We start from the raw sequence: 19123 nt of genomic DNA on the forward strand, positions 1-19123 counted from the left end.
TGGGACTACAAGCTCGTGCCACCACGCCCGGCTAATTTTGTATTTTTAGTGGAGACAGGGTTTTGCCATGTTATCCAGGATGGTCTCGATCTCCTGACCTTGTGATCCATCCGCCTCGGCCTCCCAAAGTGCTGGGATTACAGGCGTGAGCCACCACGTGTGGCCTGGTTTTATTTTCTTAAAATCTAAAAAAAAAAAAAAAAAAAAAAAAAAGTGGTTCTAGCATAGTTTAGGCATGTGGCTATGTCTACCCGGCTTTTTCCATCATTTTACTTCTGTCCTCAACATGCAGCTTCTATCCTTGGGCTCATCACCCTGTGGTCAAAAGATGCTTTCCGAAGTCTCAGGTTGACCACATTCAATTACAAGAAGGGAGTCAGGCAGATGAAAAGACTTTTTTTTTTTTTTTAAGAGAGAAAAAGTCGTCCATGGCAGTCACCCAGAAAATCTACCGTATGTCTCACTGGCCAGCAGTTATCATATGACCATCATTAGTTGCAAGGGAGATTGGAAAAGGAAGTAAGTAATGTCTTTAATCTCAATTATGTGACTCAGCGTCTACTAGGAAGGAAAAGATGGCTCGTGGAGCTCTGGCGTAGGCAACTCACAGTGGCTCCAGACTATTCAAAGGTTAAAAAGGGATTATGACTTTTGGTCTCCAGAACCAAATATTCTGACAAATACTAAGGTTATTTTGTCTGTTTCTTTTAAAACTGCACTTGGGTGTTAATAATTTGTAGTAGATAATTATTTTTCCTTTTACTTTCTCAAGAGTAGTATGCTTCAGCTAAACATCCTGTTTTATTCTATCAAGATACCTCTGAGATCAGTATAATTAGACTTAATTTCTATTTGCAGAGGTGGGCCAAGAAGGAGTTAAAGTTAAGCAACACAGCTAGCAAATAATTAAATAATGAAACCTAGATGGCTGGGAGGGGAGGAGGGGGTGAGGGCTGAGAAATTGCTTAATGTATATAATGTACATTATCCAGGTGAGGGTTACAGTAAAAGCCCAGACTTTATCACTATACAGTATATACATGTAACAAAACTGTACTTGTACTCCTTAAAATTATGCAAGTTTTTTTTTTTTTTTTTAAAGAAAGCCCGGAATTGGTTCATGGTATTCTGACTATTAGATCAAGTTTTTTTCCTATGATGTCTCAAATATTTATATTTTCATAGTATGATATTATTCTATGATGTGATAATATAATGTGATACCATGATAGAATTCCATACCCTAGAATGCAGTTTGATACTATAACATAGCATTAAACTCTGCCATGTTTCAAACTGATTAGTGCAGCCCAAGGCCAACTAATCAACTTTGTGGGCATTTTTCATTATAGCTCAAAGGTAGCTCTGTTCAATAGGGCACTCTTTGTTCTAGGAGCCCACTGTGCCTCTTCCCAGCATGGTGCAGCGTCTGAGAGAAATAAAAGAGTTGGCTCTCACACAAAGAGGTCGAGGAGTTCAGGAAATGACCTGGGTATGAGAGCAATGGAGCACAGGAAAAGCTGATCTTGAAAAGCAAGAACTGTACATTCCTTGGACTCCTTTCTCTTTTTCTTTCCTCTGGTCTGCATCTGTCCACATGAAATAACAAAATCACCAGCAAGTCAAAAGAACATATTGTGCCAAGAGATAAGACGAGCCTTTGGAAACCCATAAGACGCTCAGATATACTTCAGCCCTGGGGAAAGAGACTGCACGGGCCATTTGAAAACTGAGATGGACTCTGTGCTCAAGATCAATAGATTTAATATTCGATAGAGTGGCCGCGGTCGCCATGGTGAGCGGGCTCTGGATGTAATTACAAAGTTCAGCTGGATAGATTGCTGGGAGAAATGCTTTATGAACAAAACAGGGTTGGTACCCTCACACAGTTCATCTCCAGCATATTTCTGACAGTCAGAGACAATTCAGAAGACGGTGCATTTGAAGACATAGTAGAAATGAGAATAACTGGGTCACTTCATTCTGGGGCTTTCAAAGACTGCTCTTCTAAATCAGGCTAGATTCTAAACAGCTCCCACTATCTATAGCTATAATTCAGGACTGTGGCTAAATGTTTACCTGACCTCATTTCCCAACTTGAAGAATTAGCTATTAGACAAGTGAAAATAAAATTTCTCCAAAGCAAGCACACTTTCGTCAGCACAGAACCCAATCAAGTAGAACTCGGTAGTATGCATCCAAAGAATGGGAGAGGTCGAGAATAGACTTTGCCTAAGATGCTATCGTGTATCCTTGAAAAGAATGAGATGAACAAAGGGTGGAATGTCATGTTTCTGAGTTATAGGTGGTTCAGTACATTTTGATCATGCAAATTATCCATTTGTGTAGTTGCTCAACAAACGATGTTTCAGGATAGGCAGTTGAGCTTTTTGACTGTGCCATATGCACTCTGAATATTCAGAGATTATTCAAAGGCTACACATTGGTGAAAAACCCCAGAAATAAAGCAAATGGTGGAGGTGGCTTTTTTTTTTTTTACTTTTATTTTAAGTTCAGGGGTACAAGTGCAGGTTTGTTACATAGGTAAACTTCTGTCATGTGGATTCGTTGCACATATTATTTCATCACCCAGATATTAAGCTTAGTACCCATTAGTGTTGTTTTCCTGATCTTCTCTCTCCTCCCACCCTCCATGCTCTGAAAGGCCCAAGTGTGTATTGTTCTCTCATATGTATCCATGTGGCTTTTTTAAACATAACTTTTTATTTTTGAAATAATGGTAACTTCTCATTCCACTGTTAAAAAATAATACAGAGATCCACGTACCCTTTACCTAGTTTCTCCCAATGGTAATATGTCACATGACTATAGCACAATGTCACAAACAGGATATTGATAGTGATATGATCCTTTAGCCTCATTCAGATTCCCCCAATTGTTTTACGTGTGTGTTTGTGTGTATGTGTGTGTGTGTATGGAATTTTAGTTATACATAGATTAATATAGCTATCACCATAGTTAAGATACAAAACAGTTCCATCACCTCAAGGGTCTGTCATGTTGCCCTTGATGTAGCATTTTAATAACCTTTAAAGGAAAAGTGAGAAATATTTCATTATTTCAATTATGAGGGAAAAACAAACAAAAAATTATGCAATTTTAAACACTCACTTTCAAGTTTCTTTCATTTTCTATGTCCATATTCTCTCCTGGATTGGACTGCTACAAAATATAATTAATCTGACTTCACAGAGTTCCAATATTTTTGCATGGTCATTTTAAGGTATATAGTTGCTTGTTAATCAGTTACTTCCATTATAACACACATGACCCATCGATTCCATGCCTGGGCATTTATTTTAGAGAAATGAAAAGTTACATTTGCCCATAAACCTGTGCACAAACATTCACAGCAGCTTTTTATGTAGTTCACAAAAGTTAGAAGTAACTCATATGTCCTTGAGTACATGAATGCGTAAACAAACGGGAACATCCATGCAATGGGGTGCTACTCAGCAACCAAAAGGAAAAAAAATGGATACAAACATCAGCTTGGATGGATCTCAAGGGCAATGTGGTAAGTGAAAAAAGCAAATCAAAATACACCCTGTATGATCCCACTTATAAAACATTCTCAAAAATGACACAATTAGAATGATGAGAGATTAGTGGTCACTCAAGAAAGTGTGAATATGAAAGAAGTTTTATGGAGTTTCTTTGTGGTGGTGGAACAGTTGCTGTCTTAGGGCTGCTTTGACAAAAACACAAAAGAGTGGGTGGCTTATACCACAAACATTTACTTCTCACATTTCTGGAGGCTGGGAAGTTCAAGATCTAGGAGCCAGCAGGTCCATTGTTGGGTGAGGTCCTGCTTCCTCTTTGTACCCTCGCATGGCAGGCTTAGAGACCGAGAGAGAGAGAGAGGAAGCAAACCCTTTTCTGTCTCTTCTTATAAGGGCACTAATCCCATCATGAGGGCTCCACCCTCATAATCTAATCACATCCCAAAGGCCTCACCTTCAAACACCATCACACTGGAGATTAGGGTTTCAACAGATGCATTTGGTGGGTTTGGGGGGACACAAACATTCAGTCCATAGCAGTTATGCATCCTGACTATGGTGGAAGTTACATGAATCTACACGTGTGATAAAGTTTTACACAACTATATATGCCCCTCCCAAACATGTATGCATATAAAAAATAAGTGAAATTGGAATTAGGTGTATACTTTAGTTCATAGCATTATATTATACCCGTGCCAGTTTTCAGGTTTTGATAATGCATTATGTTTAAATAAGATGCTAACATCAGGGGAAGCTGAAAAAAGGATACAAAGAAATTATCTGTTCTACTTTCACAACTTTTTGGGAGTCTAAAATTATTTCAAAATTAAAAAATGAAAACAAAACAAAAAATTCCCCCCAATTTGCAGAGAAGTTAGCTAATATTCAAATAGGTTAAATAATTTACACTTATTTTTTAAAACCCTCAAGCCAGTAAAAGGCCAAACTGAGATTTGAACCCCAGGACTTCTGAGTCCAAATTCAGGGCTCTTTATACCACAATGCTCCTATTAGCCATGCGTTTAGCTTGAGCAGATAAACATTCAAGTGACAGCTGAAGGTCATTTAAGTAGACAGAAGAACATGTTCAAGGTCAGGAGGTAAACAAAAGCAAGGAAAGAAAGTACAAACCATCAAAGCCTGATGGGCAGAGGAAAGCACGGGGCTGAGAGAACTGCAGCCATGAGGGGGACAAGAACAGGGACAGAGGGAAGGAGAGGGTGTAGGTTGTGAACAGGATGTCTGATTTGAAGATGGAGTGACTCCTGATGATGACAGACCCTCGAAATAGCCCCAGAGAGGAGATGAGTGGACAGATCCTACTGAAAGTAAAGGTCTGAGTATGAGATGGTCAAGGAATTGCGAGGCCTAAGAGTCAAGTGAGTGGTCCATTGGGACATTCAGGTGAGCCAGAATGATGCAAGAATGTGGTGGACAGGAAGACGAAGCTCTATCCCTCCTGACAGTATAAGCATCTTGGGGGTAGGTACTGTGCTTTATTTATCTTTGCTCATCACACAGAGCCTACAACAATGCCATGGACTTAGAGTGCCAATGATGTTCGCTGAACTAATGAATGAATGTTCTCATGCCCTAAGAACCTGAAACAGTTACTGACTCTTATTTAGCCCCTATTTTCCAATGAGGGAGTAGCTTTGGTTGATCAGCATGAACCAAAATGACCATTAAATTTCATCTAAAAATATGTTAATATCAGTTTCCATAATAAAGATGAAGCAGCTTACTAAATTTTGTTTAAACTGTCATCTTGTCATATATTATAAAGTAAATATTAACCCACAGAGTTCTGATTATCACTAACATCTTCTTTTTTTTTTTTCCCCAGACTGAGTCTCGCTCTGTCACCCAGGCTGGAGTCCAACGGCACGATCTTGGCTCGCTGCAAACTCTGCCTCCAGGGTTCAAGCAATTCTCCTGCCTCAGCCTCCCGAGTAGCTGGGACTACAGGTGCCCACCACCACGTCCAGCTAATTGTTGTATTTTTAGTAGAGATGGGGTTTCACTATATTGGCCAGGCTGGTCTCAAACTCCTGACCTTGTGATCTGCCCACCCCTGCCTCTCAAAGTGCTGGGATTACAGGTGTGAGCCACCGCGCCCAGCCACTAACATCTTATAATGTATTCACATCTGTATGCACACACCTATACACACACATTTCCATTCAGAGAATTAAAATGTAAGGCGGTATTCAGAGTTGATCTACCATGGTCTTGATTTTAGAGTTGTGCTGTCCAATACAGTAGCCACTAGCACCATGCCGCTGTTGAGATTTAAATTAAATAAAATTAAAAATTCAGTTCCCCGTTTGCACTAGCCACACATCAGAGGCACAATAACAGCATGTAGCTAATGGTTACCTTATTGGATGGTGCAGATACAGAACACCCTCATCATCTCAGAAAGTTATATGGAATAGCATTGCCTAGAGCAACCCATAATGACTCACTAATTTGTCTTTTCCGATCCTTTCCTGCCCCACTCACACCACAGTGTCACCTAAGTTCAGTACTCCACTCCTCAGTGGGCACCTTACATCCAAAATGCTGTACTTAACATTTATTAGGTTACTTTTCAGCACAAGTACATAAAATTTGACTGTATTAGAATCCTGTTGTCTTTTATATAAACATATCAGATTTTATGACTATTAATATCTCATAATATATGTTTAATATGGTAAGAAGTGTGTCAGACAGAATAACAATGCCCCAAAGATGCTATGTCCTAATCCTCAGAACCTATAAATGAGTTTTGTATTACAAGATAAAGGGGAATTGAGGCAGCAGACGGAATCAAGTTTGCTAATCAACTGATCTTGAATGGGAAAGATTGTTCTGGAGTATCTAGGCAGTCCCAATATAATCACAAGGTCCCTTAAAAGTGGAAGAGAAGGGGAAAAGAAAGGTCAGTGTCAGAGTGATGCAATATGCAAAAGACTCAAGCCATGGCTGGAAAGGAACAGAACCCTGCCAACACCTTGGTTTTAGCTCAAAATCAGCGTGGCCTTCTATACTCCAGAACTGTAAAAGATAAGCAATATGTAGATTTAAACTGCTAAGTTTGTTGGTAATTTGTTCCAGCAACAATAGGAATCTTATAGAGAGGTTTCCTAAAAGTCAATATAATTGATGTAACTTTTATTTGGTTATTTAATTTTTTATTTCTTTTTTATTTTGGTAGCTGTGGGGAAGTAGATTGTAAAAGTATTAGTGATACTTTAAGTCTCGGAAGTTTTTTGTTTTAGTTTTTGTTTTTATTTTTTCTCCTAGACTTTGAAGCTTCAAAATTGGCCTTGTAAAACTTTGTGGCAGTGAATGGAAGAAAGGTTTGCAGAGGAAGAGAGCAGGCCTTGAGCTGAGTATCCAAGCATAGAGTTGCTAATGTAGTACAGTTGTTTGCCTGGAAATGACTGAGGATAAAATTAGCTAGCCTATTTTGCTTAAGGAAATGGGCAAGGAAATGATATAATCTTTAAGAACATTAGAAAAGGAAATTCATAATTTATATTAGGGAGTAATTTCATTTATAATAGCAATAATACAATTGTTATATTGTGTTTAGTCACTGAGATTTATGTTATGAGTTTTTAACCCCATGTGTCATTTTTTTGGTTTAATATGTTTCTGCAGACAATAAACATAAGAAAATAAAGCACTGAATTTAGCATCAAAGTAGTAAACTAGGTCTAACGTATTTGGGATGAGAAGAAATTTGTAGGGACCTATACTAAAATACAACCTAGAGTTCTCATATGTACCAAAAGATCATGGTTTAGTAAGTGCTAAGAAATCACTTCTAAACCTTCTGAAAATTCGCACACTCATCCCCTTTTATGCTTGCCTGAAATTTTCACATTATGAACTGACAGGGTTTTCTCGAAGCTTTAAAGGCCAATGTTAAAATGCAACATGGAATTGACAAAAGTAGGAAAGGCCAAAAATGAATAAACAAAGGAAAGGTTTTGATAGATGACAGAAGAAACCAAACAGCAGGTAAGCTCATGGAAGCTGGTATGCAAATAATAGACAATTTCTTGGTCAGTTTCTTCCAGCAAATCTATTCTGAATGAACCTGCCAACAGCCCTGAATAGCCTGTGTCCACTCTCAGAGCCTCTGAGATCCGCCACATTCCATCTCTTCAGACCCATGTGTCCAGCTGCCTTCCACACACCTCAAACTCAACACATCCCAAACTGAACTATTCGAATTCCTTTCTACCCCATACCTGCTCCTCGTCACATTTTTCCTGACCCAACCATTCAAGCTGGAAAGTTCAGTGATCCTTGACTCGTTCCCTCTTCCACCCCTCACCATTTCCAGCCCATCACCAAATCCTCACCATCCCTCCTCCTCTGACCTTTTAGGTACACGCACTTCACATCCATTTCCAGAGCTCATTTCCAAAGCTCGTTAATCTCATGGGTTCTTGTGGAAACTGTAATTGGTCCCTCCTAACTAGTCCTGTCAGTGAAAAGGATGTATAACCACTGGACATCGCTCAAATTACTTTATTTAAAAATATTTTCGTATGCTTCTTATCTGAAAAGCACTGTACAAAGACATGTCCCTTGATATCAAAAAGTTCTAGTGGGATCAAGAACAATAATAATACAGAACAATAATAAAAATAACTGCAGTTACTACTTATTGAGTGTCTTTTCTATTTTTGGCATTGTTACAGATGCATATATTGTCCCTAATAATCATAACAGCCCTACAGGCAGGAATTATACTCATTGTATAGCTGTAGATATGGAAAGCTCAGAGTCAGAGAAGTTACTAACTTGACAAGATCTCACAGTCCTGAGTAGAAACCTGAATTTCTTGAGGGCAGAGGCTATAATAATAGCCTATATTACACAATATTGTAATAAACTATATTTATAAATATATATAATATAAACTTATTATAATCCATTATAGGAAATGTTTATAATCCATTATAACAACATACTCATATATTATATAAACTATATTATATAATATAATAAAACCTTTTCATTTTCTATTTAATCTCAGAATTTAAAAAATTCAAAGTGCCATATATTATATATTACATATAAACTTATTATAATCTACTATAAAATGTTTATAATCCATTATAATATAATGTTTATATATTAAACATTATATAATAACATAATAAAAACTTTTCATTTTTATTAATGCCAGAATAAAAAAAAAAAATCAAACAAAGCAGTGGCTGGCTTTATAGATAATGACAAACAGTCTAAGCCAGAGGAAAGCTATAGCATGTAGAATGGCATTCATATTCCTTAAACAGCGTCCATATCAAAGCGTCAGGTTCTTCCTATTTATGTTTGTGAGCTCTAATTATCCTTAATATACCTTGGTCCTATCATTTCTCACTGCTCTTACAAAGAAAATGCATGCAGTTAATGAGATTTTCTCCATAGGAGCACTGTGATCATTTAATGAAAGAATGCCTGTGGATTGCCTACCACAGAGCCTGACAAAGAGCAGACCCTCTATAAGAAACAGTCAATACAGCATAATGGCTAAGACAGTGGGCTGCGTAATCAGCTTGCTTCTACTCCTTAATGCTGTGTGACTTTAGCTAAGTCACTCAACCTCTCTGAACCTCAGCCTTCTCACAGATAAAAATGTGGCTGCTAATAATACTACTACCTATATCATGAAGTTCCTATGAATCCAATTGGATAATGCACGTAAGCACTTAGCATGATTTAGTAAGCCATTAATAAATAGTAGCTTTCAGCTGTATCTTGCCTCCTCCCCAGGAAAGCAGAATTGCAATAAAAGTGTTATAGTGAGAAGAGAAATCAGTGTCCACTTTTCATCCACTGCATTTATATAGACACCAGGCTTTTTTTGCGAAAAGTGTACTGGTTTATCATCTGAACAGAAAGAGAGCAAACCATGGGATTTGGGAGCTCAGAGAGAACATTAGCTGAAATCTAGCTCGATCTGGCCAAATTCAGAGATAAGATAGAGGTTCATCAAAGAAAATCCACTTCCCGATGCTGCAAAATTTATTTAAGGCAAACCCAAGAGTAGATTCCAACCTCTCGTTTATAATCCCATGCTCGTTCAACTACGAAAAAATGGACACATTTTTGGAGGTCAGTTCAATACCTTCTCATGTGTTAGAAATTCTAAAATAAATCGCTAGTCACATTGTTCCCAAATGTCTGTGATTATATTAATTTAAATAAACTATGACTCAGTTTTTTAAAATTCAAGTAAAAGGGGCTTTATATGCTACTAAACACGTTTCCAAACTATTTAAAATGGGTTAAGATAAAAATATGAATACTCTCATTGAGTTAAGGTTTTTAAGATTAAATGAGTTTTATAAAACCACTCAATAAATTCAGAAAGCAATGAACATTGATTAAAATAAGGATCATCAACAAAAACTTTGAAAAATAAAGTAAGGATATTAAAATTGAGTCAGGGGTGCTTTTTGCCTTCAGGGAGATCCTATCTGCCAATTCCCTGACAGGACAGACCACAGAAGGGCTTCTCTAGCAGCTGTATCTTCAGCTGTATCACCTGGGAGCTAATTGTTTAAACTGTTTGAATATGCTGGGTATGCTCATTTATTGGGTAACTATTGATCAAAACTTCCTTTACTCCAGGCATGGTGGTAGGAGTGGGAAGTGAAATAATAAAATAAAATAGGGTCCCTGTCTTCAAGAATCTTTGGGTACAATAGGAGAAGCAGACAAGTGATAAAGAAGCTGCAATCCAGGATAATGGATATCAGTAGTTAACGCTTAGGATAATCAAAATCAACAGCTAACATTTGTGAAACATGTGCCCAGCACTATACTAAACACTTTCAAATTGTTTCACAAAACCCTCTCAGAGGGCTGCTTTGATTAGCTTCAGAAAACTGAGGCCAGGAATCTGCCCAAGGCCACCGAGCCAAAAAGCAGTACTCAAACCTCGGTCAGCTGAGCACACGTCCCGTCTGTAAGTGACAGTTGCTCCATGAGTGATTGACAGGAAGCATATAACATGCAACGGCACCCCAGGAGAGGCTCCTAACCCAGGCTTAGTGGATCAGTGCCCATATCCTAAGGGGCCCCTGAGCCTTGAAACCTGAGGTGAATTGGGAGCGTGCTGCTTGGAGGGTAAGAAACACCTTTCAAGTAGGCAAGTGAGTGAAAGAGGACTTGCCTTCCCACTGTCCTCAGGATTGTATGTGGCCTTCAAGTCCCTTCTTGGTTTGGCCCAGCCTCAACTCTTTACCTCTATCTACTCATAGGCTTCTGAAAAGTTAAATGAAAAGTTTAACATTTTTCAGTTTCTTTAAAGGACCAAGTTTGCTTTCCTTGCTGGGTCTCTGGGCGTGCCACTCTTCTGCCTAGATTGCAGCACTGCTCCTAGGTAATGCTTAGTCATTCTGCAGGTCTCAGCTTAGATACTGTTTCCTTTAGGGAATCTTCCATGAGTTCTCTCCAGGCCCTCCCCAAAGTGGCTTTAGGGTCCCTACTATGTACTATGCACTCCTATTGCCCCCCTCTATTTTTGTCATCACGGTAGTAAGTATGCTAATAAATCCACCTTCAAACATCTGCCTTCTCTATGAGACTCCATAACTTCCATTAGCAAGGTTTGTTTTACTCATCACTGTATTCCCAAAGCGTGGCACAATGCCAGGCACACAGTAGGTACTCAATAATTATTTGCAGAATGAATGAAAAGATCTAAGTGTATGGAGTAACATCCCCATCTTGTGGCCTTTTGGAAGACGCCACGTAAAGTCTTAATCCCCTGCTGCATTTTCAATACCGAAAGCACAGGTGGACTTTCAAGATCCTTACTCCGCGCACTGGATAACATTAAAATAAAAATGAGATCCCATCTCCAAGTTCAATGTTTCCCATGGTTAGTTAACACAAAGCAGGAGAAATAGTTGGAAGGGAATCAACCTGAATATATGGCTCTAAACAGAAGTGAGTCACTTAAACCAGACAAGCCAGTTGCCTTGTCCACTTCCATTACAGAGCAAAGGATTTTATTTAGGTTTACCATCTGGAAGGACATTTTCCAGGTATATATTTCCTCATGGACTGAATCATTCTCAGTTGGATTTACAGCCTACTTCCAATCATAGAGCTCAGATGGAAGGAGAAAGCAGATAGTTTGGAGAAGAACCCAGCTAGTGGTCGGGCACAGTGGCTCAGGCCTTTAATCCCAGAACTTTGGGAGGCCAAGGTGGGTAGATCACCCAAGGTCAGAAGTTCGAGACCAGCTTGGCCAATGTGGCAAAACCCTGTCTCCAATAAAAATACAAAAAATTAGCCAGGCATGGTGGCGCATGTCTGTAATCCCAGCTATTCAGGAGGCTGAGGCAGGAGAATCACTGGAACCTGGAAGGTGGAGCTTGCAGTTAGCCGAGATTGCACCACTGCACTCCAGCCTGGATGACAGAGTGAGACTCTGTACCAAAAAAAAAGCACAAAGCTAGTGAGTGGCATATCTGGCCCAGTGTCCCCATCACGCTGCCTCTGCTGTCACAGTTGGGTTTGTTAATAATTGAGCTATGATTAGTGTGTGGCAGAATAGAATGATGGCATGTTGTTGTTTAGCTCATTTCGTTATGGACTAATCATAATTAGCATGCAACTTCTCTCTTTATGTGAGGTCCAGAAGAGGATGATGGCGCATAAAGTTATTCCCAAAGTGGGATGCTTTGAAAATGTTGCAGAGAAAGAGCAATAACATTAAAGTTTTATAGAGAGATTAGAATTAGAGTGAAAATTTTTATATACAAAAGCATTAAATTTTGACAGACAAGTCGATTCATCCCCCAAATAATAATCTACAACTTCAGAATCTTAGACTATTTAAAGAAGAAAGATGCTTAAAGGAAGACTAACTCTGATTAAAATGAATAAACATTTTTACAGGACTATGACGTCCTCAAAGTAATTATTTCAGGCAGTTACCAGAGCATTTCCTGTGAGCCATGAAATGAGCACATCACATAGACTATCCTATTTACCATCATCAACAACAAGGGCCTGGTAAGTAGGTGTTTTCACACCCATCCTAAAGATGAGGAGATGGAGCAAAAGAGGGTGAAGGGTCTTGTTCAAAGTCTCATTGTGAGTAAACAGTGGACCCAAGATTCAAGGCACCAGAGTCTAGAGTGCCTGCTTTCATGTCCCTTTGCAAAACCAAAAGTTAAACATACCCTCTCTCTGTTTGTTACCCTAAAATGTTTCAAAGCTGTATCAAAGTTATGACCTCACTTCTCAGACACTCCATGGATGTCTTTGCTGTCCTTTTGCCCAACAGAAATTTCCGGTATAATAATAAGGCACAGTGAAGTCAAAACAGCAGAGTATTTGGAATTGAAAAACAGGCGCTTTGGAATAGTTTAATCTTCCACTATATCAGGTCACTTAATCTTCCTCAAACTTTTCTAAATCTGTAAAATGGGTGCAACATCTATTTCACACAGTTGTTGAATTTCATGAAATAATATCTTTAAAAAGCCCTGGGACATGAGGGTTGCTCAAACATTTGTTGGTTCTGACTCAATGATTGTCTGTGGACTCCACAACCCCCTCTAAAATTGGCACCCCCCACTCCACTCCACTGCATATAAGAAGCCTGGAGGTGTAGAGTTGGTCACTGAGACATTGGATTGATACGATAAATTTCTTTGCTAATATTTGAAACATTCTCGAGGATCCTATTAAGTTCAGAGAAATCTTTTCCCTCAATTTTGTCTCCTAAACAAACCAAATTTAGCCCCTTCTAGTCACAGGCCTAGGTTGTTTAGCCCAGCTTTAAAAGTTAATTGGCTCTTTAAGTCATCATTGAATGTAGAGGAAACATACAAGCCCAAATGAAAACGTTCTTCATTTATTTTTCAGATAGAAGTAATCACCAATGATTCACTCATTCATTTAACACCCTGCAAACATTTAAACATTTATCGAGTGCCTACTATGTATTTTTGGGAGGTTTTTTTGGTTTTTTTCTTTTCTTTTCTTTTCTTTTTTTAGAGGTAATTTTGCTCTTGTTGCCCAGCCTGGAGTACAGTGGTGCCATCTCAACTCACTGCAACCTCCACCTCCCGAGTTCAAGCAATTCTCCAGCCTCAGCCTCCTGAGTAGCTAGGATTACAGGAATGTGCCACCACACCCGGCTACTTTTGTATTTTCAGTAGAGATGGGGTTTCTCCATGTTGATCAGGCTGGTCTCAAACTCCCGACCTCAGGTGATCCGCCTGCCTTGGCCTCCCAAAGTGCTGGGATTACAGGCGTGAGCCACTGCACCTGGCCGTTTATTTTTAATAAAATATAATGCCAAGTGTTCAGAATATTTGGAGATTGGTAAAGTTCATATAAGTTGTAAATATTTTTACTCCCTCTTTCAATCATTTCCCAAGAATTAAATTCCAAGAGCGATGAGTTTGCACTGTCTGTGAGTAGCACAGACGTGTCTGAACTCTCCAGGCTGGCGACCTTCCAGCACTAATCAGGCCTTCTCCCCTCCAGTGCCTTTGGTAATGGGCATCTCCCTTTCCAATTCAGCCACCTACATCATATTTAAGATTGTGAATAAGTTTTCATTACCACACACTCTGCCTTTTGTCACAGCCGAGGGACAAGAAGTCGAACAAACAAGTAGATATTAGGCAAGTGTTCTCTTATCTCTCGCCACAAGGATAAAACAAAAAAAATTGAAGAAACAAATGCAACCTCCTGTCTGAACCTTAATAAAAGAGTTAAGAACCAAAGGACTTTGAAATACTATTATAAACACTGAGTACTACTAAATACTACTTGGTACAAGCAGGCATGCTTTAAGAACTCTAACTGAACCACAGTCTCTAACTGAACCAAAATCTTAAGTGTTTTGCTTTTACTAATCTGTAAAATAGTGGGGATACTGGCCCTCCTACTCATCCAGAGGTCAGGGAGACTGAGTGGCAAAGGTGCTGTGCCAAGTGAAGAGAATGGCCCCAATGTTACATAAATGTTACTACATGGTTTAGTATGCAGAAATCTCTTCTGCCTTCTATATTGTTTGTTTTCAGAGAACGGGAGAGGCGCTAATACAAGGTAGAGGGATGTGGCGAGCAGAATAATGGCCTCCAAAGATGTCCACATCTTGCTCCCTGAAACCTGTGAATATGTCGCCCTACATGATGAGAGGAACTGTGCAGATGTGACTAAATGAAGCATCTGGAGGTGGGAGATTATCCTGGATTAGCTGGCTGTGGCCAATGTCATCACAAGGGTAGTTGGAAGAGGGCAGCAGGAGGGCCAGAGTCAGGAGGTGGGATGATAAAAGCAAGAAGTTGGAGGGATATGAGGAAGGGATCATTAACCAACGATTGCACAGGGCCTCTGGAAGCCGGAAAAGGCACAGACATGGATTCTTCCCTGGAGCCTCTGGGAGCAAGCAGCCCTGCTGACACCTTGACTTTAGCCCAGTGAGAATGACTGCAGACTCTGAGCTCCAGAACAGTAAAAGGATAAATGTGAGTTGTTTTGAGCCACTTGATTCATGGTTATTTGTTATGGCAGCTATGTAAAACTAATACAAGTACAAAGCTTTGTTCTCTAGTTACAAAGACCAAATGACTAAGAATCAGAACACTTTGGTTCCAATTTTGTCTCTGACATTACTAGCTGTGTAATCTTAAATGAGTGACACTGCCTCTCTGGGCCTCGATTTACCATATACCAGAGGGTTCCACCTTCTAACTCTGAGGGTCTACAGGGGACACAGTGTGAAATGCACAGAGACACTTACATCAATATCCTCCTTGTCCTCGTGATGATATTCTCAATTTTAATTTATATTCTCCTTCCCCTATTATACCTCAAGCAATGATAAAGCCAGATAATAAATTCCAGACATTGGTACTGAAGACATAGAGGCATATAAAATGTATTTATAAACCTGGGATCTGTTTGACTAGTATACAAGATTTTTTTGGAAAAAAAAAAAAATGGTGCTACCTTAAGTAGGTTTATTTTAGAGAAAGATCTTAGTTCTGGCCAGACATATGGGCCGGCTGTTCCACTGCACCCACTGAGTGTTTATCTTCTCCACTCCTGTGCAATAATTTTAATAAAAGCCCTGCAGCAGCCCTCACCCCAGGTGGCGAGCCAGCCCCACCTGTCTCTCTTCCTGACAGACTGTTGAACATGGATGCCTTCCAGAGACGAAAAGTCATTATTCTGCCTTCTCAACCTTTCTGGTTTTGCTCCAGGTAGCTGTTGCAAAATGTGGTATATTTAGAAACATGATGTCAGCTATTTCTTATTTTGCCATCATTGAGATGTCACGTGACTTGAATTTTCCAACAAAATAGATCACTTTTCACACCCGTCCCCATTCTGTACACACAAGAGAAAATTAAATGGATTAAACGGATCCCGCCAATTTATGTTTCATTTCTTCTGAATAAACAAGCCCACCCAGGCACCTGGCACTAGAATTGAGCTGAAGACAGCCAGGCAATGCTTTGCCCTTCACCAGTTCCATGCAAACGATTTTTTATGAGGCTGAGCTGTTCATTGCTTTCAATCTGTCAGATTTTATGAGGATTTTCACCAAAATCAAAACAGAATCCAAAATATTCCGAGCACACATTTAAGAACTAGATTCTAGGTACTTAGCAACTCTGACAGTAGTTCACTCATGGTGTTCTGTCCATTTGACCAAGGATTGCTCGTTCCCTTTGTGGAACCACCAAACGAGGATAAGCGAGCTAGACTGGTATACTTCTTTCTCCGAAACTTGTAGAAGGTCAGGTGTTTTACACTGACCATCTTGCTGAACTTGCTCAGCCTCTGAAGGCTTAAGTAATCCAATGGAGGCCTTCTAGGATATGACTTGAAGTTAAGAAGGTGATAAACCTTATTTTAACACATTAAGACACTGGACATATGCTAGGAAAAGATTAACTCTCGCAATGTGAAAAGGCCTGAATAATGAAGTCCTTGTCTCTCTTCCCACTTTCCCTGCAGGATTTGAAGCATTCACTTCTCCTTCCCCTGTACTTCCCAGGCCAGCCCCATCCAGTAGCAAAACTAGATGAGGAAAAGAAAGGCAAAGAACTCACACTGCAGGTGAGACAGAAGGGAGAACTTTGGGAACAGATGGCACAAGAGACATTCAACAATATCTTTCTTTGCAGATAAACATTAATCTTCCTGAAAAGAATTTTACTTTCTACTGATAGTCATTCCATTTTTATATTTTTAAGTTTGTTCGTGAAAAAAAGCAGTTGAATAAACAAAAAACAACAATCATGCCCCCTCACCCCACAAAAAAAAAATCTGCACAGTTTTATATACATCTCTCAATTTTTTTGGTTCCCTGTCCCTAGATAGAAATCAAATGTTATCCATGCATCAGTCTTGTAAAGGTCAAGGCTCTTGGTTACAAGCAATGGAGACCAAATGTCACTAACTTAATGAAGCAGAAAAGGCATTTGCTGAAAGGATATTGTGTCGTTAACTCAATCAGCAAAAAGGCCAGAGAATTCGGCTGAGAAAATGGGCAGGACCAGAGTAGAGTGAACAGCAGGGAACCAGAAACATTTTGTCAGGAAGCCACCTCTGGTGGCCACCACTGCTGACAGTAAGAACTCAGTGTCACCACCACCAGACACCTCCTGTTCTTGCCTCCAGGATTTTGACACTAGCCACTGCCCTTGCTGGATTCCACATTTATTCTCAACCTAGCACCCAGAAGCACTTCTCAGCTGGCTCTGTATCACTGGAACATTTGAATATTTAAGCCTAGGCAATGGACACATATTCCAGGAGCAGAGGTCACAGGAAGGGAGTGTCTGGCCTTTTTGTTACCTGTGGAGGTTCTTGACTATAAGTCATCCAGGTTCTTGACATTTTGAACAAAGAATTGGACAAAATTCACAAACGAAGCAACAAAACAATGAAACAACAAAAGCACAGAGCTATTGAAATGAAAGTACACTCCCGTACACTCCACAGAGTGGGAGCGGGCTCCAGCAAGCCACTCAAGAGCACTGGTTACAGAATTTTCTGGGATTTAAATACCCTTTAGAGGTTTCCCACTGGTTACTTAGTTACCCTATGTAAATGAAGGAGTGGCCCACAGCCAGTCTGATTAGTTGGGAGAGGTGACCAATCAGAGGCTGAAGTGAAGTTACAAAGTTACAAGTGAAGACTTGCCCCATGACCAGCCTGATTGGTTGCAGGAGGGAACCAATCAAAAGTACTTTCCATTTTTCATCTGTGAGGCAGTGCAAAGTCAGTAGCCTCTCATCCCTTTGTAACTTGGGTGTGGGGAGGTGGGGTTTTCCTTTTGATTCAGTTCTAGGAAGTCAGTGTGAATCAGCCTTAGGTTCCCTGCCTCCAAGACCCTATTCTCCTGCCTCAATTTCAGCTTCTGTAATGGGAAGTGAGGCCTCCGTTCCACCAAGACTCACATGTTAAAGGTCTCTGCACAAATAGAAGGGAAGGGTGTTGGAGCTTGACTTTCCAAACAATAGCTGATGTCCTGCACAGGTCCTGTTATCTTCGTACCTGATATCCACGTGTATTCTTCACTTAAAAACACTTACGCCTCGTATGATGCAATGTTCCTTAAACAATCAAGACATTTTCAAGCTCTCCCAGCAACGGAAGGCAACCCTAAGCCTTGTCAGTTACTGCTTCCGGCTCAAAGTCTAAGAGCTCTGAGTGATGTTATTTTCCTCTCTATTTCTGTTAGATTCCACCTTAATATTCTGTAGCCAGTGGCCTGAAATGTAAAGTTAACCAACAAAACTTATTTTTTAAATGGCATAGTTGGGAGTAAGGAAAGACAAAGAAAATTAGTCAAAATATACCAATGTATACATGACGTGGTAAAGAAGGAAATATGAGTCCTGGGGTTGTAGCTGATAGTTGTGATTCCTCCGCGCTACTGTACAATTCATTTTCCTTTCATCTTCAGCCAGCGTAGTAACTGGTGTGGGGTCTTTAGCTCACGGGTGACACAAACCTTCCTTCCCATCTGGGAGATGCAGCCCTCGTGGGTCTGGTCTATAGGTGGTAGCTGTAGTTTTTCATTAATTTTTACCACTTGATAAAGTAATAATAGGATGTTGCCCAGGGAATCATCTATACTCATCTCTTTTGGGTAGTGAGGCCCTATTTCCTCCTGACAGTCAGAATCAATCATCCCATGATTCTTATTTTCCCCTCTTCTCTCAGAAGCACGAGTGGCTTAAAATGATTAAGCTTACTTTCCAATTCTTCTGAAAACTGTTAGTACATCCTCTGGAAGAAGCATTTCTCCTTGAGGTACTAAAATGACTAACAGAATCATAGGGAAAGAAAGCAAACTTTATAGATGGGTCATTAGCTTTACTAGGTAGAGAATCAACTCCCACTTCCAATTCATTATTCCTGGACATGCACATCTCTGAGTTTGGAAGATAGAGTACCGTATTTCAGTTGACAGTTTACAGTATATTCTGTATTTTGTAAAATCAGGTATTGGCACTATTATTACATATTCCATTGTCAATTGCACTACTCTATAAAGCTAACTGCTTCTAGTGATGGGGATGGGATGA

The 19123-nt window shown here is 39.7% G+C and overlaps 1 protein-coding gene across 7 annotated transcripts in view; it reads right to left on the minus strand.

Moving 5' to 3' along the window:
* Window positions 1–19123, minus strand: part of LOC105486013 (replication factor C subunit 3) — a 701449-nt gene that overhangs the window by 632567 nt on the left and 49759 nt on the right. Inside the window, exon 8 of one of the 7 annotated variants that reach the window (XM_071081650.1) lies at window positions 200–3860. The exons of the other annotated variants lie outside the window; for them this stretch is intronic. Within the exon in view, the coding sequence (XP_070937751.1) occupies window positions 3758–3860 (103 nt within the window). The 3' untranslated portion in view covers window positions 200–3757. Of the gene's footprint in view, window positions 1–199; window positions 3861–19123 lie in introns of those variants that run through there. 7 annotated transcript variants of the gene reach the window in all.

Source organism: Macaca nemestrina, chromosome 16, assembly GCF_043159975.1.
Source record: "Macaca nemestrina isolate mMacNem1 chromosome 16, mMacNem.hap1, whole genome shotgun sequence".
In the NCBI taxonomy this organism is placed as follows: Eukaryota; Metazoa; Chordata; class Mammalia; order Primates; family Cercopithecidae; genus Macaca; species Macaca nemestrina.